Here is a 24,003-nt window from a genome sequence, read left to right on the forward strand (position 1 = left end):
GTTACGTTATCAGTAGTGGTGTAAAGTAACGAATTACAAATACTCTCTTTACTGTGATTGAGTAGTTTTTCTCAGGAACTGTACTTTTTTAAGTAGTTTAAAAACAGTGTACTTTTACTTTTACTAAAGTTTTAAGTGCTGTATCGGTACTTTTACTGCGCTATTTTCCCTAAACCTGCCGTCGCTACATTATGTTTATTTATTTTCCTGTCAACGTGATTGGATAAGATGAATAATCAGTCCTGCGTGTCCATGCGTCGCGCGCGCTTTATAAAGGGGGTAAGTGCTGACTACTGTATGATGACTGAAATCGTCAAATTGCCTTAAACAATTACTAAAAATTGCCCGCAGAATATTACATTTTCTAATACACTCACACGGGCTGTATTCTGTTAGCGCTGCACAAGCTCGCGGTGCCGTCTGCTAGAAAGATTTTTGTCCCTTACATCGATTTCGTTTAACATATAAACACCTGCTTGCTTTCTGTCAGCATATTGTACAGCATAAGTGCAAATGTATTTTATATTGCGATTTAAAATTGTAGTCCATGTAGCAAATAAATTGAATAAAACATCAGATTTATTTTTAAATCAGGTTTATTTTTTTAATTGCAAGCAAAAATAATCAGTGGGGGAAATTGTGAGTTACTCTATTCTGATTTCTTAAGTGTATTCTTTTTACAGAAATAAAACATATTGAAATTAAAGCAGTACAATGAATGTGTCTTGAAAAGAAAGTACTCAAGAATTATTAATGTCCAACCTTTTTTAATTAATTGCACACACAATCCCCTCTACAGAACGGTTGTCATAAATGTTACCAGATTATTGGTTGCTTTCTCAAATGGCTGTATTTTTAGTGCTAGCAGTAAAATAAAAATATATAGTCAAAGATCTATTGAAATACTGTTGGTGATCTCAGGTTTTTTGGTTCTTAATGAGAATCATCCATTAAAGAGTAAGCTACATTTTTAATTAGGGTATAAGGTGGACTAACATTCATAGCATAATACTCACTACTCACTACTCTTGAGTACTTTTAAAACGGCTACTTTTTACTCCTACTTTGAGTAGTATGTAGGACAGGTACTTTTACTCTACTTAAATTATATTTTTTGACAAGTAACAGTACTTCTACTTGAGTATGCTTTTTCAGTACTCTTTCCACCATTCCACCTTTACTTTTTTAAGTAACTAGTAAAATAACTCATTACTTTTAAAATTTACGACAAGATTACTTTTTCGAATAAGTAACTCAAGTTACTTTGTTGTCCCATATAATGCAGTTTATGTGAACATGCATTTACTCCTCTCACTTACACAGAAACAGTGACACAGTTCAGTATTCTTTCAAATAGTGAAATGCAAACTTCGATTACGTAAAAAACTGCAATAATTAAATGTAAAATCACGCAAATTACTTAATAAAAAAACAGTGACTTGTACACTTTTTAATGTCACATTTTGTGATATTTGCAATTATTTATTTTTGTAATATGGATTATTTTCGCATCCAGTTTTTTTAGGAGACACTGCTTCCCTTGCCTACTCAGAGGAAACGCCTCTGCTAATTTATGATGATTACTAAAGTATAATTTACTATAAAAAAAAGCATGCTAAGTGTGCCTGTGACAGTTAACAGGCTATAAAATAAAAAGATTGATTCTGAATTAAATTGCTCAAATACTCACAGTTTTCCAATGACAGCAGGAACAAACAGAACGTTTAACGCCATTATCATGTATCTCAAACTAGAAGGACTGTTTTAATATCATGATGTGCTGCTTCAGTCGTGGCGTGGCGTCTCTGATCCGTTCATGTGGGAATGTGGGATGAACACTGGATTATGGGATATGGGATCTGGGAACACGAGAAACTGTCTGTCTGTCTGTTTGTCTGTCTCTGTCACAGTTGTCTGCTCGGGATAAGGACGCCTCCAGAAAGGAAGTGACTCTGCTGTCCAAAATGAAGCATCCCAACATTGTGAAGTTTTATAAATCATTTTATGGTCAGTGTGCTTCATCTGTCTAACACAAAAATATAATTTATACATAATTCACATAAGGTTTTTTCTGAAACGTTTTAATCCGTCTAACTTTTTTTTTATTTTTACGTTATACTTGTTTCAGAAAACATTCAAAAGTAACATTCTCATATTGTTTGCAAATTTCTAAAATGTATTCTTCATATAGCCAAGAGAAAACATGGACGTTTTGAACGTTCTGAGAACCATTCAGAAATAATGTTTTTTATCACTTAAAGGTGCAGTGTGTACATTTTAGCGGCAATTAGTGGTGAGGTTGTGAATTGCAAAACTGCTCGCCCCTCCCTTTCGAAGCACATAGAGAAGCTACGGTGGCTGACACAGGACAAAGATGTCGTTGTCTGAGACAGCAGAGAGTGACCATAGACTGTAAAAAATATGGACGTAGTGTCCGTCACGTCACCCATAGAATTCTGAAGAGCATTTCTGAAGCGTAAAGTCGGGTCGAGCTGGCCATTTTTTTATCTTGGCAATGCGTCACTCCCGGATAACTGACAATGGGTAAAGAGGCGGGAAGTGGGCGGAGCTTAGTTGACGCAATGACTAACAGACAGCAGACAAACTGCAATCCACCTGTCACTCATGGTGGCCACGCCCTTAATTATGCAGAACTTTAAGGCTTTATATAATGTAAACGAATGAGTTATAAAAAAATCCACCCTCCTCACAGTCGTCATGATGTGCAAAATTAGCCGTATAGACCAAAACCACAATTTGTACCAGGCTGTAAACATGTTTTTTTCTGCTGTAAAGTTGGGCATTTTAACATGGAGCTAAATGAGATTCTGCTCCTTCTGGAGCCAGTCTCTAGTGGCCAATCGATGAACTGCAGTTTAAGTCACTTCCATGTTGAAGGGGGAGGTTGCAGCTTGATAGTGACTGGCGCTCTGTAGAGAAGTTTGTCCATTTAAGGCCACTGTAGAAACATGGCGGCGCAAAATGGCGACTTCACTATAAGAGGACTCGAAGTGTGTGTAGATTGAAACGGCTCATTCTTTAGGTAATAAAAACATAATCTAACATTATGTAAGGTCTTTGTACACCACTGAAAACATAGTTATGTATATTATATTCCATTTCTGTCAATAGATCCTCATGAATACTACATACTGCACCTTTAATGGGAATGTTAGCAAACGGTTCTTGTTTTTGTCTGCTGGGAGATTTCTTTAAATTACAACACCATCCTGCTGGATTTTAACACACACTAATGTATTGTGTGTTTGTGTGCACTATCCAGACAGAAATAACCTCTACATCCTGATGGAATATTGTGACGCCGGTGATCTGATGAACAGAATCAAGATGCAAAGAGGAAAACCCTTCACCGAGCAGCAGGTCAGGGCTTGACATCAACCTTTTTAGCTTACCAGTCACTGTGGCCAGTGGTTTTCAAAGTTACTAACCACAATGCATTTTCACTGGCCACATACCATGAGGGAAAACTGCCATATAGATATTTTAATATAATCTCATAATTTGGCAGCAGGTTTATTAGGCTGCTGTCACTTTAAGGATCCATTTCAATGATACACATGCGTTTTCTTTCTCATCTGTTTACGTTCACAGAACTGACTGCGTTTACGTGAATGCTCACCAACACTGTCATCTTGACATTATTTTGTGTGTATTTGACTGTTTAAGCGCAATAAGTTTGAAGAAGAGCATTTATTTTAAATAGAAATAGTAATTATATACATTAAATAGACAGAGACAGCCGCCCGTGGCTAAAAACAACTCGTTCTAAAATGTTTAATAACTTTAAACCACTAATCCCACCTGTTTGCTGTAAAATGCACCATAAAGCTTTTGAGAAGTATCACGTTTCTCGCGATTGATTATTTAAAGGCTCCTTGGCGAGAGCGTGGATGCGTCATCATAATCTGCAGCATTGATAGGTTAAGGAAACGCATGCCCAGATTCATTGAAACTGTCATCAACTCAACCAATCACCAGTGTTTGGTCTTTTGAACCACCAATCACACGTTTCTCTGAAAAAAAAAAAAAAAACACAACGTGAAAGTGGGCGTGTATTTGCGTGTGTGAAAATAAACAACCCGTTCTCACTCCCAAGGCGTCAAAATCTGAAGCATGGTCAAGTGCCTTCCGCGTCACAATGAAGACGCTAAAGGTACCCCATGGCGTCATTTTTCTACGCGCTGGGTGCTCCATACATTTCAATGAGAAACCTTTGGCGTTATACACAGACACACTGGGTATTGGGAATGTTATTGTCATAGTGAAATTTTATTGGTTTATGATTTTGCCATTATGACATGTTGGAGTGTGATTTTCAATTTAATCATAATTTTATTTACATTTATTTTATTTACACTATTAAAAAATGTTTAACATGTAACCCAACCCCACTCCATCCCTTAACCTACCCATTTGTGTGAACATGATACAGAATATAACATACGACTGCATCCACGAGTTATTAAAAAAATTATATAATCCAAGTTTTCAGAGGCCAAACGATTGATTTGTTTGAAGAAAATCCCCAAAAGCGATCAGCATCTCCACAGCCGAAGATCATGAACACATCAAATTTCAAATATTGCCGCCCGTTACGTGAGATTTCATAGTGAAATGTCATTGGCTCTCGTGTGTCTTGTGACCGATCGCGTCATTACGTCAGCAGTGATTGTGAAATGTCATTGGCTCTCGTGTGTCTTGTGACCAATTGTGTCATTACGTCAGCATTGATTGTGAAATGTCATTGGCTCTCGTGTGTCTGGTGACCGATTACGTCAGCAGTGATTGTGAAATGTCATTGGCTCTCGTGTGTCTGGTGACCGATTACGTCAGCATTGATTGTGAAATGTCATTGGCTCTCGTGTGTCTTGTGACCAATTGTGTCATTACGTCAGCATTGATTGTGAATTGTCATTGGCTCTCGTGTGTCTTGTGACCAATTGTGTCATTACGTCAGCATTGATTGTGAATTGTCATTGGCTCTCGTGCGTCTTGTGACCGATCGCGTCATTACGTCAGCATTGATTGTGAAATGTCATTGGCTCTCGTGTGTCTTGTGACCGATCTCGTCATTACGTCAGCATTGATTGTGAAATGTCATTGGCTCTCGTGTGTCTTGTGACCAATTGTGTCATTACGACAGCATTGATTGTGAAATGTCATTGGCTCTCGTGCGTCTTGTGACCGATCGCGTCATTACGTCAGCATTGATTGTGAAATGTCATTGGCTCTCGTGTGTCTTGTGACCGATCTCGTCATTACGTCAGCATTGATTGTGAAATGTCATTGGCTCTCGTGTGTCTTGTGACCGATCTCGTCATTACGACAGCATTGATTGTGAAATGTCATTGGCTCTCGTGTGTCTTGTGACCGATCGCGTCATTACGTCAGCAGTGATTGTAAATGTCATTGGCTCTCGTGTCTTGTGACCGATCTCGTCATTACGACAGCATTGATTGTGAAATGTCATTGGCTCTCGTGCGTCTTGTGACCGATCGCGTCATTACGTCAGCATTGATTGTGAAATGTCATTGGCTCTCGTGTGTCTTGTGACCGATCTCGTCATTACGTCAGCATTGATTGTGAAATGTCATTGGCTCTCGTGTGTCTTGTGACCGATCTCGTCATTACGTCAGCATTGATTGTGAAATGTCATTGGCTCTCGTGTGTCTTGTGACCGATCTCGTCATTACGTCAGCATTGATTGTGAAATGTCATTGGCTCTCGTGTGTCTTGTGACCGATCTCGTCATTACGTCAGCATTGATTGTAAATGTCATTGGCTCTCGTGCGTCTTGTGACCGATCGCGTCATTACGTCAGCATTGATTGTGAAATGTCATTGGCTCTCGTGTGTCTTGTGACCGATCGCGTCATTACGTCAGCATTGATTGTGAAATGTCATTGGCTCTCGTGTGTCTTGTGACCGATCTCGTCATTACGTCAGCATTGATTGTGAAATGTCATTGGCTCTCGTGTGTCTTGTGACCGATCGCGTCATTACGACAGCATTGATTGCGAAATGTCATTGGCTCTCGTGTGTCTTGTGACCGATCTCGTCATTACGTCAGCATTGATTGTGAAATGTCATTGGCTCTCGTGTGTCTTGTGACCGATCTCGTCATTACGTCAGCATTGATTGTGAAATGTCATTGGCTCTCGTGTGTCTTGTGACCGATCTCGTCATTACGTCAGCATTGATTGTGAAATGTCATTGGCTCTCGTGTGTCTTGTGACCGATCTCGTCATTACGTCAGCATTGATTGTGAAATGTCATTGGCTCTCGTGTGTCTTGTGACCGATCGCGTCATTACGTCAGCATTGATTGTGAAATGTCATTGGCTCTCGTGTGTCTTGTGACCGATCGCGTCATTACGTCAGCAGTGATTGTGAAATGTCATTGGCTCTCGTGTGTCTTGTGACCGATCTCGTCATTACGACAGCATTGATTGTGAAATGTTATTGGCTCTCGTGTGTCTTGTGACCGATCTCGTCATTACGTCAGCATTGATTGTGAAATGTCATTGGCTCTCGTGTGTCTTGTGAGCGATCTCGTCATTACGTCAGCATTGATTGTGAAATGTCATTGGCTCTCGTGTGTCTTGTGACCGATCTCGTCATTACGACAGCATTGATTGTGAAATGTCATTGGCTCTCGTGTGTCTTGTGACCGATCTCGTCATTACGTCAGCATTGATTGTGAAATGTCATTGGCTCTCGTGTGTCTTGTGACCGATCTCGTCATTACGTCAGCATTGATTGTGAAATGTCATTGGCTCTCGTGTGTCTTGTGACCGATCTCGTCATGCTCAAGAGTCGTTTAAATCATTTGAAAGAGATATGAATGAGTTCGTTCACGGGGCAACAGGATCATCATTTCAGCGATTAAAACATCAAGATCAACTCTGTTCTTGACATGAAGACATCGTATGACTTCAGAAGACTTGGAATGCAACATGAGTTAATACTTTTATACTGTTTTGGTCAGTTTTTGCAATAAATACTTGTGACTGTACCTTTATTTGCCTGTTATGTGTTTTATATTGTTTAGATGTGGGTAGGTTTAGGGTAGTAGTTGGGTAAGTTGCTCCAAAATATGAAAGTAGCCTTAAAATATTAATAAAATCATGTCTTTTGCTTTTACAAATGCAAATAATTAAATGCGTATGTGTATGACAGTACAATCAGTACTCAATTTGTATTTGAGAAGATTATTTGCACCGTTTGATCATTTAAATTTATCTTTTATTGTTACATTATTTGCTTTTGCTGTTCATGTTCAAATAACAATATATTTCTTAGAAGAAAAATGTTTGCTTCAGTGTTCTGTTATTCACAATCTTTCTATTTACTTTACTCCCTGATCTTTTTTGGACACATACATCGTCAGTAAATAAATTCACCTGTTTTCACTCATAAACGCCTAGAATAATAATATAATAAATGGCTATAACTTAATGAGTGATTGTACATATAGACAAAATTTCATTTAGAAGTCTAAAACAACCAAGTCTAACATTTCTAAAGGAAAAAATCCAAACTTCATGAAGTTTTGTTTGAGTTCACAGTAAAAAAATAAATAATTTTTGCTGCCGTTTTTCTTAAAATTCGTTTTTCTTAAAATTTAATCCATTCTCAGACTAAATAAATGTCAAATTAAGACTTCAAATGAGCTATTTCAAATGATAAATGGCACTTGATGCTAACTGCTAGAATGGCTGCGAAAAACAAAGAAAAGTAGAGGCAAGTCAGGCACCCCAAAAATGTTCTAGGTCTTTAAGGGTTCAAATGCATGTGCTGTATTTTTTAAAGTATTTATTGTAGCAATAACAAAAGTGTTTTTCGTTTGAGCATTAGTGCGTTGGTGTGTGTTTCAGATCGTGGACTGGTTAGTTCAGATCTGTCTCGGACTGAAGCACATTCATGACAGGAAGGTCCTGCACAGAGACATTAAGGCTCAGGTACTGTAGACACGCGTGACCGTCTAATGTTGAATCGGTGAATCCAGTATCTCACGTGTTGATTCTGTGCTCTAGAACATCTTTCTCACTCAAGGAGGCCTAAAAGTCAAGCTGGGAGATTTTGGCATCGCAAGAATGTTGAACAAGTGAGTGTGATGCATTCGATTCGACAGGGTCTCTACGCACTGTTAAAGGTGGGGTAAGTGCTATCTGGTAACTGTTGTTGTTATTTCAAATCACCAAAACAAACACGCCCCTACCCCCAAAAGGGTCTCGCCCCTATTTTGATAGCTCCGCCTCTTACATGCGTAACCCAGGCAACGACTATGGCTGAATCTGTGTAACTAATCCAGGTTGAATATTCAATGAAAAAGTCATCCCTTTAATCACAAAAACACAAACCGTTCTCATGAACAACTCGATAGTACACGAGCACGACTGTGACACTATGACACCAACTATTGGTATAACTATATACTACGTATATTCATTTATCCTGCTTCTGTTACACTTTTGCAGGAACCAATCACAGACTGGCTTATCCACCTGGCACACTATTGGCTGATTTTAACACAATGACGGATAGAGAAGCGATGGGTCGATGCCAGTCGATCACGCCACTTGTGGTCTGATTGGTTGAAGGATTATCCAATTGCGTACAGAGTCATTCTGGGGCGGCAGTGGCTCAGTGGTTCATGTAGGTTGTCTACAAACCAGAAGGTTGGTGGTTCAATCCCCGGTTCCACCTGACCAAGTGTCGAGGTGTCCTTGAGCAAGACACCTAACCCCAGCTGCTCCCGACGAGCTGGATGGTGCCTTACATGGCTGACATCGCCGTCGGTGTATGAATGGGTGAATGTGAGGCAAAATGTAAAGCGCTTTGGATAAAAGCGCTATATAAATGCAGTCCATTTACCATTTACCATTCAAATAATGCTCGTTGATCACGCCTCTTGTGCAGTAAAAATACAGCGCAGACTCCCCAGACCAATGTTCAATCTTAAACTGAGCTTGGTCTGGTGATAGCCAGATAAATAGCATTCATAAATACTGTAGTTTGTATAATAACTATGAATATTCAAATGCATATGTAAACTCCTCCATCGTAGAGCTGGTTAAAAATGTCCCAGATAGCAAGCATGTTTGGGCCACATGTGGGTCTCTGCTCCATGGTTAGTTGAGTCCGGTGATGCGACGAGAATGGGCGTTGGAAGCATATAAAATGTGGGTGGTTCCTCTCTCAATTTTTTTTTTACTGGAGTAACGTTAGATGTCATTTACATTAAATACAAATATACCTCCGTTTACTAAACGATTGTTTGGGCCAGACTAAATAACAGAAATCACTGAGTTATTAACCGTGGCATTAGTGTAGGGGTAAGAGATGCATGGCTTCAAGTTTTAACGCAAATCTAACATGTCAATCAATCAATCAACTTTATTTATATAGCGCTTTTACAATCACGATTGTGTCAAAGCAGCTTCACAGTGTCAAACAGGATAATATTGCGACAAAATTAGATTTGGCTGTACAGTCGTTCTGGAGAAAACAGTGATGTTATCAGCTTATTTTAATTTATCATATAGCGACAATGTTGGCTGATCAGTATTATAGTTTATAGAATTAAATAAGACCTAATTCATACATTTTATTTGTATAATAAGTTGAATAACTTTAATCATATTTTTAGTGTCCCCAACTGAGCAAGCCAAGCCAAAGGCGACAGTGGCAAGGAACCAAAACTCCATCGGGGCGTGATGGAGAAAAATAAACCTTGGGAGAAACCAGACTCAGTCGGGGTGCCAGTTCTCCTCTGGCCTATTAACACACCGTGTAAGATTATTATTCTGGCAACCTTACAGGTCGGAAATCATATTAGATCGGATTATTCAAAATTTTCAGGGTATCATGAAAGAGACAGATTTATTTAGGATGGGGTGTCGATTACACAAGAGTATGAATACATGAAAGATCGGAATTGTTGCGCCGAAGACGGGTTTTGAGCATGTCGTGCCAGTGAGGCAAATTCGGAGGAGACACCATTTGACACGGCTCAGCAGACACTCCAGGATGCGTTGGTCATGTCCAGGCAGGTCCACCATCCGATCCGGACAGGGCCCAGATCCGGGATAAACCTCGGGATAAACAGAGAGACAACATTAGCGTAGATGCCACTCTTTTTATGATGTAACGAGTACATCAGGTGTTATGGGAAGTGTTCCCGGTTCCGGCTGACCTAGTTAATGCAGCCTAACAATCAGTCAATTGATTTGAATAATGAAAGTTATAAATGTTCTATGTGTATGCCATAGTAAAGAGATGTGTTTTTAGTCTAGATTTAAACTGACAGAGTGTGTCTGCTTCCCGAACAATGCTAGGAAGACTATTCCACAGTTTAGGAGCTAAATAGGAAAATGATCGACCGCCTGCAGTTGATTTAGATATTCTAGGTATTATCAACTGGCCAGAGTTTTGAGACCGCAATAGACGTGATGGAGTATAATGGGTTAAAAGCTCGCTTAAGTACCGGGGAGCTAAACTATTTAGTGCTTTGTAAAATAAGCAACATGTGAACATGTGTTTAATAAAAAGTGTTATCGGTTAGGGGTAGGTAAACAGACATGTGCTGAATTAGAGACGATAAAAGTGAGTGGGTCATTGGCGACGCGCAATGACGGTTGGGTGATTTTCACTCTCCACTTCCTGTGAAGTGATTTTTCGATGTTCCCCTCTTCCCTGCGCCGTTTGCAGTGCCCTTCAAACTGAACTTGTTCGCTCCCTTTGGATTGGAATCTCACTTAAAGGGTTAGTTCACCCAAAAATAAAAATGTGATGTTTATCTGCTGACCCCCAGTGCATCCAACATGTAGGTGTGTTTATTTCTTCAGTAAAACACAAATTAAGATTTTTAACTTCAACCGTTGCTGTGTGCCAGTCGTTTAATGCATGTGAATGGGTAACAAAAACATGCCTAGACAACATGCACAAAGAGCCCTGTGGCTCATGACGACACACTGATATCTTAACACACAAAACGATCAGTTTGTGTGAGAAACCGAACTGTATTGATAACATTTTTTACTTTAAATACACGGTTGGATTTAAAAATCTTCATTTGTATTCTCCTGAAGAAACCTACATGTTGGATGCCCTGAGGGTCCGCAGATAAACATCACATTCTCATTTTTGGGTGAACTATCCCTTTAAGATAATATCCTGTGAAGTCCACTTCGCAGTCCACTTCTGGTCGAATGGAACGCAGCCAAAGTGTGATGGTGTTTATGTCTTTAAGAGTGTGTGTGTGTGTGTGTGTGTGTGTGTGTGTGTGTGTGTGTGTGTGTGTGTGTGTGTGTGTGTGTGTGTGTGTGTGTGTGTGTGTGTGTGTGTATGATCTGGCTGTTTTTGTTGGGCAGCACCATGGAGCTGGCCAGAACCTGCGTAGGGACGCCATACTACCTGTCTCCAGAGATCTGCGAGAACAGACCTTACAACAACAAGACGTACGTAGAGCGTGTGTGTGTTCATCTCTGGTTCTGCCTGCTGTGTGTGTGTGTGTGTGTGTGTGTGTCTGTGTGTGTGTGTGTGTGTGTGTGTGTGTGTGTGTGTGTGTTCAGCTCTGGGTCTGCCTGCTGTGTGTGTATGGTCATTCTGAACTCATGTGTCCTGCAGGGACATCTGGTCTCTGGGCTGTGTCCTCTATGAGCTCTGCACACTAAGACATCCGGTGAGGACGTCAGCACACACTTCTGTAGTTTTCACAATGAGCTGCTGGTCTTTTGTCTCCTCTAAACTCACACCAACTGTTTCATTAAAGTGTCCCTATTTAAAGGTGCTTAAAGGGTTAGTTCACCCAAAAATTACATTAACTCCTCCCCCTAATGTCGCTCCGCACCCGTAAGACCTCCGTTCATCTTCACACACAGTTTAAGATATTTTATATTTAGTCCGAGAGCGTATGCAAGTGTATGCACACTATACTGTCCATGTCCAGAAAGGGAATAAAAACATCATCACAGTAGTCCATATGAGACATCAGTGGGTTAATTAGAGTCTCTTGAAGCATCCAAAATACATTTGGGTCCAAAAATAACAAAAACTACGACTTTATTCAGCATTGTCTTCTCTTCCGCGTTTGTTTTCAATCCTCAAATAAAGATTCAAACGGTTATGAATCAGCAGATTGATTCATGATTCGGATCGCGTGTCAAACTGCTGAAATCACGTGACATTGGCGATCCGAATCATTAATTAATACGCTGATTCATAACCGTTTGAATCTTTATTTGAGGATTGAAAACAAACGCGGAAGAGAAGACAATGCTGAATAAAGTTGTAAATATAAAATAACTTAAACTGTGTTCCGAAGATTAACGAAGGTCTTACGGGTCTGGAACGACATTAGGGTGAGTAAATTTCATTTTTGGGTGAACTAACCCTTTAATTTTGCTCTGATTGGTAGACAAACATCTACAGTATATTACACACTACATGAAAGATACTATCTGAAGAAGTATAATAAGGGCACTTTAAAGAGTTAGTTCACCCAAAAATGAAAACTCTGTCATCAGTTACTCACAATAATGTTGTTTCAAGACTTTTGTAGATAACACAAGATATCTGAATGAAATCTGAGAAAATTTCTGTCCCTCCATTGAAAGTTCTTCACCCAAAAACCAAAACGCTTAAATTCATCATATAAAGTAATTGTGTCTCTTCAGAAGACTTGGATTAAACACTGTCTCGGAGGCTCGGAGATCTCTGATTTCATTAAAGGTGCACTATGCAACTTTCTGTCCACTAGAGGTCGCCTATTCAAAACAAATGCGTAGTTTGATGACACAAAGTTTGAGCGCAGTATCTTGGGACGTGGTCTTCACCTCACAGCCGGTGGAAAATAGGACTCGGGCAGAAATCATGTTCATGGATGCGGTTAATACGTTACTGTAGTGAAGCAGAGCAGGAGCGAGTGTTGAGGAGCTGAGCTCGGCCGCTGGAGCGATTGGTTATTAACGTTACTGTAGTGAAGCAGAGCAGGACCGAGTGTTGAGGAGCTGAGCACGGCCGCTGGAGCGATTGGTTATTAACGTTACTGTAGTGAAGCAGAGCAGGACCGAGTGTTGAGGAGCTGAGCACGGCCGCTGGAGCGATTGGTTATTAACGTTACTGTAGTGAAGCAGAGCAGGACCGAGTGTTGAGGAGCTGAGCTCGGCCGCTGGAGCGATTGGTTATTAACGTTACTGTAGTGAAGCAGAGCAGGACCGAGTGTTGAGGAGCTGAGCACGACTGCTGGAGCGATTGGTTATTAACGTTACTGTAGTGAAGCAGAGCAGGACCGAGTGTTGAGCAGCTGAGCACGGCTGCTGGAGCGATTGGTTATTAACGTTACTGTAGTGAAGCAGAGCAGGACCGAGTGTTGAGGAGCTGAGCACGGCTGCTGGAGCGATTGGTTATTAACGTTACTGTAGTGAAGCAGAGCAGGACCGAGTGTTGAGGAGCTGAGCACGGCTGCTGGAGCGATTGGTTATTAACGTTACTGTAGTGAAGCAGAGCAGGACCGAGTGTTGAGGAGCTGAGCACGGCCGCTGGAGCGATTGGTTATTAACGTTACTGTAGTGAAGCAGAGCAGGAGCGAGTGTTGAGGAGCTGAGCACGGCTACTGGAGCGATTGGTTATTAACGTTACTGTAGTGAAGCAGAGCAGGACCGAGTGTTGAGGAGCTGAGCACGGCCGCTGGAGCGATTGGTTATTAACGTTACTGTAGTGAAGCAGAGCAGGACCGAGTGTTGAGGAGCTGAGCACGGCTGCTGGAGCGATTGGTTATTAACGTTACTGTAGTGAAGCAGAGCAGGACCGAGTGTTGAGCAGCTGAGCACGGCCGCTGGAGCGATTGGTTATTAACGTTACTGTAGTGAAGCAGAGCAGGACCGAGTGTTGAGCAGCTGAGCACGGCTGCTGGAGCGATTGGTTATCAACGTTACTGTAGTGAAGCAGAGCAGGACCGAGTGTTGAGCAGCTGAGCACGGCCGCTGGAGCGATTGGTTATTAACGTTACTGTAGTGAAGCAGAGCAGGACCGAGTGTTGAGCAGCTGAGCACGGCTGCTGGAGCGATTGGTTATCAACGTTACTGTAGTGAAGCAGAGCAGGAGCGAGTGTTGAGGAGCTAAGCACGGCCGCTGGAGCGATTGGTTATTAACGTTACTGTAGTGAAGCAGAGCAGGACCGAGTGTTGAGGAGCTGAGCACGGCCGCTGGAACGATTGTTACACAAACACATGACTCGCGAGCACTGGGACTTTTATTATGACGGGACGGGACACAGTTGCCGGGCGCCTGCACTGATCCGCTCTTCCGGTTATGATTATGAGGTAAAGCAGCTCTGTTTATCATATTAGATACATTTAAGTGTGTTTAAAATGATGTTATGACGTTACTCTGTGCGTTCGCTTGGCGCTGCTGTGACATGTTCACACTGCTAAGAGAAAAGCGCTTCTGCAGAATAAAACTGAGGGTAGCGCAGATATGATGCGATTGACAGGCGACTCCCTCAGACGCTATGCTGACACGTCCCGGTCCTTGGTTAAAATAGCAATTTTCTCACAAATAGTTGGAAACATTTGGGATATTCTAAGTACTCAACTGAACAAAATATATAACACTGGCCTGGTGGTTTTTGGATATTTTACTGCAAAAATACTACATAGTGCACCTTTAAAGATACGTGTTTGGGGTTGATGAGTGTTTGTGTCTCAGTTTGAAGGCAGTAATTTAAAGCAGCTGGTGTTGAAGATCTGTAGGGGGCGCTACAGTCCCGTGTCTCAGCGCTACAGCGATGACCTTCGGCTGCTGCTGAACCAGCTGTTTAAGGTCAGTCCTCGAGACCGTCCGTCGGCGAACTCGCTGCTCAGACGGCCATTACTGCAGGCTCAGATCAGCAAACATCTGGACACGCAGGTAGGACGTCACCTGAGAGTCTACTTCAAGCTGAAACACTAGAACTACATTATCTAGATACAAATATAAACTTCTCAATATTCATCTTCCTCATCACAACATTCAATATATGAGAGGAAGCATCAATCAAAGCAGATTCCAAATCTTTTATACAGTAAAATCTAGTCTAGTTCACTAAATGAACTCCAGGAAGAATCATTTAATCATTTTCATTTATATGCACCAATATTTCTTATTAAAAAAAAAGTCTTCATTAGTCAATAAATCATTAAATAGTTCATATGTAATCACTTTCATTTATATGCACCAATATTTCATGTTTAATATTTTTAACTAATCATTTTAATAAATTAATAATTTTCATGTATGCCTTATTTGGTATTTTTTCATTAATCATGAAATACTTAATATTTGTTTAATTTATTGTTTCAATTCATCATTAAATATTTATATTTTATAATTTCCATGTGCCATATTAGATAATTGTTTCATTAATAATTTCATTTAATCATGAAATAATTGTACCAATATTCATATTTAATCATTTTTTCATTAATCGTTTCAATCCATCATTAATTACTTCACATTTAATACTTTTCATGTCATATTTGATCTTTTTTTAATTAATAATTTTAATAAATCATTAAATATTTCATATGTAACAATTTTGATATTTTTAATAATCATTAAATATATTTAATATTTGTTTAATTTATTGTTTTAATTCATCATTAAATATTTATATTTAATCATATTTTCATTCATCGTTTAAATTAATCATTACATATTTAATATTTAATCATGTTCATTTATATGCACCAATATTTAATATTTAATCATTTATAACAATACACTAATATAACAATACATGAACTGCAATATTGACCTACAGATATTTACCAAAACTTTTTAAAATATGAAAAGTTACATAAAGATGCACTTTCTTTTCCATTTGATCTCAGTTGCTGGAAGATGAGTTTAGTCACACAGTTCTTCACGGACACACACCGCCGGCACCAAAAGCAGGTGTGTGTGTGTGTGTGTCTCTGTGTGTGTGTCTGTCTTTGACTACAACAAACAGTAAATGAAGCAGAATGTGTTATGTGTTCTCCTGACGTGTATCGTGTGAGCTTGACCTGGTTTATCTGCACTTCTTTGGCATTGCTAAAGATCCCAAAGATCCGGTGGGATATAAGCCCGTCCTGAGGCCTCCTGTCAACAGACCAGTACAGAGACCCGAGCAGAGACGCACACGAGCAAACGCACAAGTGAGTCTTCATATTTAGACATTGACATTGTTTGATGTTCACAGTAACACTTATAATTATAGTAACTGTGGTTTCAGTGCTGTGAGTCATGTGACTACGCCTTAAAGTGAACCTACTCTGCCTATTTTCTTGATGCTGTTTTCTGGTTCTACTAGAGCAGGTCTTCCTGCTTGAATGTTGATTATTTCCTCATATTCTCCATTGTTGCGGCTCCTCTCTTCAGTAACGCTCTGTTTAGTTCCTGTCTGTATGAAGCCCCTCCTTCTGAAAAGCACACTGAGCTCTGATTGGTCGGCTGGAGCAGTGTGTTGTGATTGGTGTTTGGGAAATGCCCCGCCCCTTACCATAACTGGCAGTTTCAGCACACTACTAAGGGTGCGTTCACACTTGTAGTTCGGTTAGTTTGGATCGTTTGGTCCGGAACAAAAAACAAAAACAAAACATATAGTCCTGATCCGCTTAGTGTTCACACTGCCATTTTTAACAGCTGACCTGAAGTTACCGAATCAAAGGCATAGGGAGACGGTCACAACCTGATTGGTCGGCTTATATGACGTAGGAGCTCGCTTACCGAACATTCAAAACAATGCAGTGTGCTGGATTAAACACGGCATCTTTTAATGTGTGTTCATATGGCATTATTTTTACCCGTTGAGAACTCATGAAGCGGTCATAAAATGTTCCAAACATTCAAAACAGCTCCAGGATTTCCTCCGTTGTAGCCTATGCAGAAAAGAGACAGGCGTATCTTATGCCATTCTGTCGTCTGTACCTGCTAATAATGGGCAACATTGGTCCTTTGATGAGAAGCACCAGGTGTGCTTTTTGTGTGTTTTTTCTAGCATTTTCGAAACATGCTCGTCAGACCAAATATTGATGAGGCACCTCCTCGTTGCTCTACGTTTGCCCTCTAATGTTACTCATTTTGGATACACCAATGTTTCCGCGTTGTCAAATCAGCTGACTATGCGTCGCATCTTGTGACATCACGTCCAGTTTTTGGTTCGTTTACATGTCTTTGGTCCGTGTTGCGTTCATATATCACTCGAACCGCACCAGAGTTTGTTTGGAAGCGGACCGAGACCCATCTTTTTAGCCGTCTCGGTCCGCTTGTTTGGTGCGCACCAGGGTTCGGATGGCAGCGTTCACATATGTTCAAATGAACCGCACTAAACGAGCAATCGCACCAGGGTTCGGTTTAAACGAACCAAACATGACAAGTGTGAACGCACCCTAACTCAGTCAACCAGGCCCTTTATTCTGCGTATATATTACGTAAATGAGTAATATTATGATGTTTTCATGCAAACAGCAACATTACACACTAAAGCGAGATGAGCATGTGGGAAAAAAAACACGAGATATTAGAGGAAATTAAGCACACACTCTCACAGTCTAATGAAGACCTACTGAAGTAGGTGGTTTCTCTAAGGTTTATTTTTCTCCATCTTGCCCTGATGGAGTTTTGCCTTTGGCTTGACTTGCTCAGTTGGGGACACTAAAATTATGATCTAAGTTATTCAACTAAATATACAAATAAAATTAAATGTCTTATTTAATTCTATAAACTATAATCTGCCAACATTGTCGCGGTATGATAAATTAAAATAAGCTGATAACATCACTGTTTTTCTCTGGAAGGACTGTACAGCCAAATCTAATTCTGTTGCAATATTGTCCTGTTTAACTCTGTGAAGCTGCTTTGAAACAATCGTCATTGTAAAAGCGCAATATAAATAAAGTTGATTGATTGAAGTAATAAAATAACTGTGACTGTTTTTCTCTCTCCGTCTGTGTGGCGTTTCTCAGCAGATAAAGCCTCGATTTCCTGCTGTGGTTGAAAACCCGATTGGGCTCAAACCACGCGATGATCATGAGCGGCGATGGGACGGTCCGGCCGAACCTGCGGATCGCGACACACACACACCTGCTGCGCTGGAGCCATACAAACTGTGAGACACACGGAAACTAAACCTTTTTACTTGAGCTTGTGTTCCTGCTCTTATCGATTCATCAGTGGCCTTACTCTAAAGAAAAGTAATGCATGTTTTTACAGGGCTCCAGACCAAACAAATGGTGGCATTTTGCAACCTTTTTTCCTGCTGGTGCAACTCAGTTTTGTTGGAGGTCTCACTGGTGCCACCAGCATGTTGCCCAACTAAGAGCTGCCATTTCTGTTGAATATGAGACGCATCAAATGACAAATGAAACGAAAGCGGAACTGAACTGTGCTAGTCGTTTGAGCTACTCAGCGCGGACCGTTTATCACCTCGGAGCCATAATAGACAGCGCTGCGCAAGCTCACTCACACACACACACACACACACACACATACATGTTGGTCTATGTGGTTTACAGGGACTTTTTATACTGTACAAACCGTATTTTCTATCCCCCTACACTGCCCCTGCCCCTAAACCTACCCATCACAGGAAACATTCTGCATTTTTACTTTCTCAAAAAACACATCATTTAGTATGTTTTTAAGGCCATTTGAATTATGAGGACATTTGATATGTCCTCATAAACCACATTTATAGTGTAATACCAGTGTAATACCCATGTAGTTATACAAATTTGTGTCCTCATAAACCACATAAACAGGCTCACACACACACACACACACACACACACGGCGATCTCGATCACATGACACCGTTACTACACAGAGCTGGAGATCTAGTGAGAAAGGCTTTGAGTTCACCTCAGAATTATTAACATCGAGATCTGGTGAAGCCTTCGGAGCAGAACTCTCTGCTATAAACCACAGATAATCAGATCAAACCGAGCTGATGAAGAAACCAGGAGAAACATTGAGACATTCATGGGTTTCAGTCCACAAATCACCAACATTCACCGTAGATTTACTGTAGTAACACCCCATGGTATTGTGGCAGAAATAATCATGTTTATTTTTAAAAACATTATTCATCAGGGTTCATACAACCTCTTGAGAGTGAAATGCAAGCACTTTTTAAAGGCTTTCAAAGGCTTCACACCTCTTTCAGCACTTCAGACACGGGAATGGGTTCTCCCATCTCCCGTCCCATCTCAATCCCACGAAAAAACGGGGAGGAAATCCTGTTTGGTCTGATTGGTCAGTTTGAATGTCTCACATTAGAGTTTCAGTCACATGGTCAAGGAATAGATCAAAGAAGATTGTAGCTGTTGCTCTGTCTTTTTTATTCTCTGGCTCTCTCTCTTCTTCTCTCTCTCTTCTTCTCTCTCTCTCTTTGGCTCTTCTCTTCTTAGCTCTCTCTCTCTCTCTCTCTCTCTCTCTCTCTCTCTCTCTCTCTCTCTCTCTCTCTCTCTCTCTATGCTGGGTACGTTTTTATCATCTCATTCATCTATATTGTAAATATTTTAAGTGTAACCAGATTTTGTCATTAAATTCTTTAATTATAAATGATTTGCTAAGTAGTTTTGATTTGGTATTGACTTTGAAGTGCTCCCTATTGCAATACAATATAGTCACATTAAAGCAACGCTCTCCCACATATTTTGCTATTGTAACTGCGCTTATTTCCGCCGTTGGTATAAGCAGCAATTGGTGGTAAAGATGAGGAATGTACAGACTCTCTACAATCTTTTCTACAATCTTGCTGATAAAGTTTTTTGTAATTTGGCAGTGTAGGGGGATAAAAAGTACAGTATGTACAGTGTAAAATCAATTATGCCTATGGAAAGTCCCTGCAATTCATAAAAACGCAACTGTTTGTGTGTGTGTGTGCGTGTGTATGTGTGTGCGTGTGTGCGTGTGTGCGTGTGCGTGTGCGTGTGTGTGTGTGTTCAGTGTCGCCCGGGCGAGAGACGAGTATCTGCAGAGGAGACATGAAGCCCATCAGTACAAAATCAGAGCTCAGAAGCAACTGGTGAGCATCACTGAACTCAGAGACGAAGACATGAACACAAATGATCATACCTTTAGGCAAGGCCGTGTGAAATTATTGATCATTTCTGGTGTTCAGGGTCTCAGACCGTCCACAGCAGATGCTGAAGGGGGTCCGGCGTCCAACGCACAAGAGCATCATGGGAGCAGACCGTCTCCCAGCGGGAAAGTGCAGGGACAGAAGGTCAGTGTCATCACACTCATGACTGTTAGATAACGACACCTCAGCGTGCTGAAGGCCTGTGTGTGTGTGTGTGTGTGTGTGTGTGTGTGTGTGTGTGTGTGTGTGTGTGTGTACTTGTTGGTCCCCATAATGTAATATAAACATAAGCAGCCAACGGTCCCCACCATGTAAATGGATTTATAAGCATACTGTTAAAATATGTTTTTTTTGTTGAAAAATTATTTATATAAAAATGCAGAATGTTTCCTGTGATGGGTAGGTTTAGGGGCTGTGTGTGCGTGTGCGTAAGCACGTGTGTGTGCGTGTGCATGTTTGTGTGTGTGTGTGACAGGTAGGTTTAGGGGCAGTGTAGGGAAATAAAATGCACAGTTTGTACAGTGTAAAATCCATTACGCAATGGAAAGTCCCCACAATTCACAAAAACGTAACCTGTGTGCGTGCGTGTGTGTGTGTGTGTGGTTGCAGGAGTATCTGAAGCAGCTCCAGCGAATCAGAGAGCAGTATCGTCATGATGTCAGAGAGATGAGAATGAGAGCAGAGGTCGAGGTACGTGTTATTGGTCAATGTTTATAAATCATACAGGATGAGGTTTTTTTATAAAGTAAAAATGCAGAATGTTTCCTGTGTTGGGTAGATTTAGGGGGGTAGAAAATACTGTTTGTACAGTATAAAAAACATTACGCCTATGGAATGTCCCCATATGTCACAAAAACAAAGTATGTGTGTGTGTGTTTGCACTATATAGGGCTCTAAAGAGGGAATGAACATTAGTGACTGACTGATGATGTCAGACGCCCTAAAGGAGATAGTTCACCCACAAATGAACATTACCCCTTGATTTACTCACCCTCAGGTTATGTGTGTGTGAGAGAAAGCGGGGGAGACATAGGCGTCAGAAGCATTGTATGCGGGTGCTTTCTGTGTGTGTCTCATTGAAAATGAACTAGAGACTTGAGCTTTCCACATCCCGTATATCGAAGTGGTTCTGCTACCGGCCCAATTTATCAGTGGCCCACAAAGAATTCTCCTGAATCTTACGATGGCTACTACTCCAGGCCTGTACATATAGGATGCTTATTATTTAATATAATACAGAATTTGCATTTGCACTAGTGGTGCTGATGTGTTTTTTACATTGCAGAATGAAAAAAAAAGTTAAAACATGCTTCTGTATGCTTTTATTTTGAGGATATTTATCAGTTTATCACATGCATTTCAAAGATCGAGTGTGAATGTGAGTGTGAGTGTGTGTCTGAGTGATGCTGCGTTCCAGTTCGTTTTTATCATGCCCTTCACTCGCAAACTTCCCTCCGTCTCGTTCACTCGGATGTGCGTCATGCCTACGTTGCATGAGTGCCCACTACTGTTGGAAACTTTGCAAATGGACAGATCTGGAACGCTCTAAGCCCTAGATCACTTGGAATCCACTATGGAGTTGATATATTATTTATTTTTTACCTTTACCAAATTGTTTAATGCAGCACTCTATATGTATATGGATGTGTTTGGGTTGTTTTAAATGTTTTTAAAAAATATCATAGAGTTGTTTGTGGTGGGGTAAATTAAACGTGATATGTGGTGACGTCACAATCGCGTTGCATTGTGGTATATGAAGCTGCCTGAAGTGTACATATGAAGTAGACTCGCTCACTCGGTCAAAATCGAGGGAGCAAGGGTCTGTCCATACAAACTTCCCTTGTCCACTTCACGAAGTGGAACGCACTTCAAAATGGCGGATTCCCCCAAGGGGAAGTGCTTAGGGAAGTTTGCAAGTGCGTGTCTTAAAGTGGAGTGGAACGCAGCATGAGTGTGTGAGTGTGAGTGTGAGTGTGAGTGTGAGTGTGAGTGTGAGTGTGAGTGTGAGTGTGAGTGTGAGTGTGAGTGTGAGTGTGAGTGTGTGTGTGTGTGTGTGTGAGTGTGAGTGTGTGTGTGAGTGTGAGTGTGAGTGTGAGTGTGAGGTAGGGGCTTTGCCTAGAGCAGCAGTTGAGCTTGTGCTGGCCCTGCTCATCATCAAGTCATCCTAGGTGTGTATGACCATTCTTCTTTCAGACGAATACAGTCATAGTTATACTACAAATATTCTGACTTCTTCCAAGCTTTACAATGACAGTGAATGGTTGTGTCGTTTATGAAGTCCACAAAAGTGCACTTTTATGATGAATGAAGGCACTTTTATGATGGATAGATGCACTTTTATGATGGATAGATGCACTTTTATGATGAATGGAAGCACTTTTATAATGGATAGATGCACTTTTATGATGAACGGATGCACTTTTATGATGAACGGATGCACTTTTATAATGGATAGATGCACTTTTATGATGAACGGATGCACTTTTATGATGAACGGATGCACTTTTATAATGGATAGATGCACTTTTATGATGGATTGATGCATCTCATCTTCCATTCATTGCCATTATAAAGCTTGGAAGAGCCATGACATTTTCAATATAACTGATATAATATATAATCTGAAAGAAGAATGTCATACACCTGTAAGGATGACTTGAGGGGTAGTCAGTCATGAGCTAATTTTCATTTTAGTGTGAACTAACCCTTTAAGAATAATGTGCAGTTATTGATGAGCTGAAACATATTTAGAGATCAGACGTCACTTTGGACTTTATTAATGGAAATAACTGGATTGGGTAATGGAGAGTCCTGATGACCACCTACTTCAGAGTGTATAAATATGATACACTACTTGTTACTCGTAACAACTATCTTGTTTTTAATATATAATGTATTATTTCTATTTGTATAAATATGTATGTATGATTAAGAAAACTTTTTTTTCATAGCTAGATACCTGTAGATACACAGACTGTATACATGTATATAATTTAAAAATACCTTATTAATATATTGATAATTATAAATTATATATTTAATATATATCATATTAACATATACATATATTCATTTAACTTTTTATTTAAGTGTGTGGGGACAGTGTGTGTTATTTAACAGACATGATTATACATGAATGTAAACACATCAGATTGTAGCCAAAGGCTAATTTCCATCCGTTGTCCCATATTTTTACATAAATATATTAACTAGATTTACTTTTTTAGAACTAGATTTTTTTAGATTTTTTTTTTTAGATTTTAAATATATTATTATATAGATATTTTATCTTTTTAAATACATTAATAAATAAACACATAGATATTTAATACACACACACAAACACAGAATGTATAAATGTATGTATGATTTTAAAAAGGCATGAAGATTTGTGACGCATGCGATATTAAAGTGACTCGTGGAGCTGCTGAAAGACGTGAACTGATGAGTGTGATGATGTTCTCAGGACAGAGAAACAGACTTACTGAGGAAGAACAGAGACACACACACACATGGGAAAGAGCAGCAGGTACAAACACACACAAAAACACATGACGAAGACACACACTCATGTTTGACGGATCTGAAACACAAGCACGTGTTTTCAGAGAGGAATCATGTTCGAGATCAAGCTGAGTGATAAAGAGATGAAGACTGACGAGGAAGATGAGGAGTCAGAGGTGAAGTGACACACACGCACGCACGCACACACACACACTCATGATTGGTGTTGGGCAATAATTGCTTTACCTTATTATAATCGTGTGTGTGTGTGTGTGAGACAGGACGAGCCCCTGAACAACACACTGACGTTTGAGCAAGGAGAAAACCTCCGCAACCGGCCTCATGGCTCAGAGGAAGAGGAGCGGATGAA

General features: G+C 40.3%; 1 protein-coding gene across 2 annotated transcripts in view; it reads left to right on the top strand.

Annotated features, from left to right (window-relative positions):
* The window catches only part of LOC137076200 (serine/threonine-protein kinase Nek5), a 37,302-nt gene that overhangs the window by 790 nt on the left and 12,509 nt on the right, over positions 1 to 24,003 (top strand). The window contains exons 2-17 of one of the 2 annotated variants that reach the window (XM_067445134.1): positions 1,911 to 2,007; positions 3,284 to 3,381; positions 7,897 to 7,980; positions 8,056 to 8,126; positions 11,395 to 11,481; positions 11,651 to 11,705; positions 14,732 to 14,932; positions 15,895 to 15,958; positions 16,103 to 16,200; positions 18,010 to 18,152; positions 19,994 to 20,072; positions 20,169 to 20,273; positions 20,739 to 20,819; positions 23,596 to 23,658; positions 23,738 to 23,809; positions 23,915 to 24,003. The exon at positions 23,915 to 24,003 is cut by the window's right edge and continues 95 nt beyond it. In XM_067445134.1, the coding sequence (XP_067301235.1) occupies positions 1,911 to 2,007; positions 3,284 to 3,381; positions 7,897 to 7,980; positions 8,056 to 8,126; positions 11,395 to 11,481; positions 11,651 to 11,705; positions 14,732 to 14,932; positions 15,895 to 15,958; positions 16,103 to 16,200; positions 18,010 to 18,152; positions 19,994 to 20,072; positions 20,169 to 20,273; positions 20,739 to 20,819; positions 23,596 to 23,658; positions 23,738 to 23,809; positions 23,915 to 24,003 (1,487 nt within the window). The remainder of the gene's footprint in view (positions 1 to 1,910; positions 2,008 to 3,283; positions 3,382 to 7,896; positions 7,981 to 8,055; positions 8,127 to 11,394; positions 11,482 to 11,650; positions 11,706 to 14,731; positions 14,933 to 15,894; positions 15,959 to 16,102; positions 16,201 to 18,009; positions 18,153 to 19,993; positions 20,073 to 20,168; positions 20,274 to 20,738; positions 20,820 to 23,595; positions 23,659 to 23,737; positions 23,810 to 23,914) is intronic. The other variant, XM_067445135.1, reaches the window with a different exon arrangement.

Source organism: Pseudorasbora parva, chromosome 5 (assembly GCF_024679245.1).
Source record: "Pseudorasbora parva isolate DD20220531a chromosome 5, ASM2467924v1, whole genome shotgun sequence".
NCBI classification, from domain to species: domain Eukaryota; kingdom Metazoa; phylum Chordata; class Actinopteri; order Cypriniformes; family Gobionidae; genus Pseudorasbora; species Pseudorasbora parva.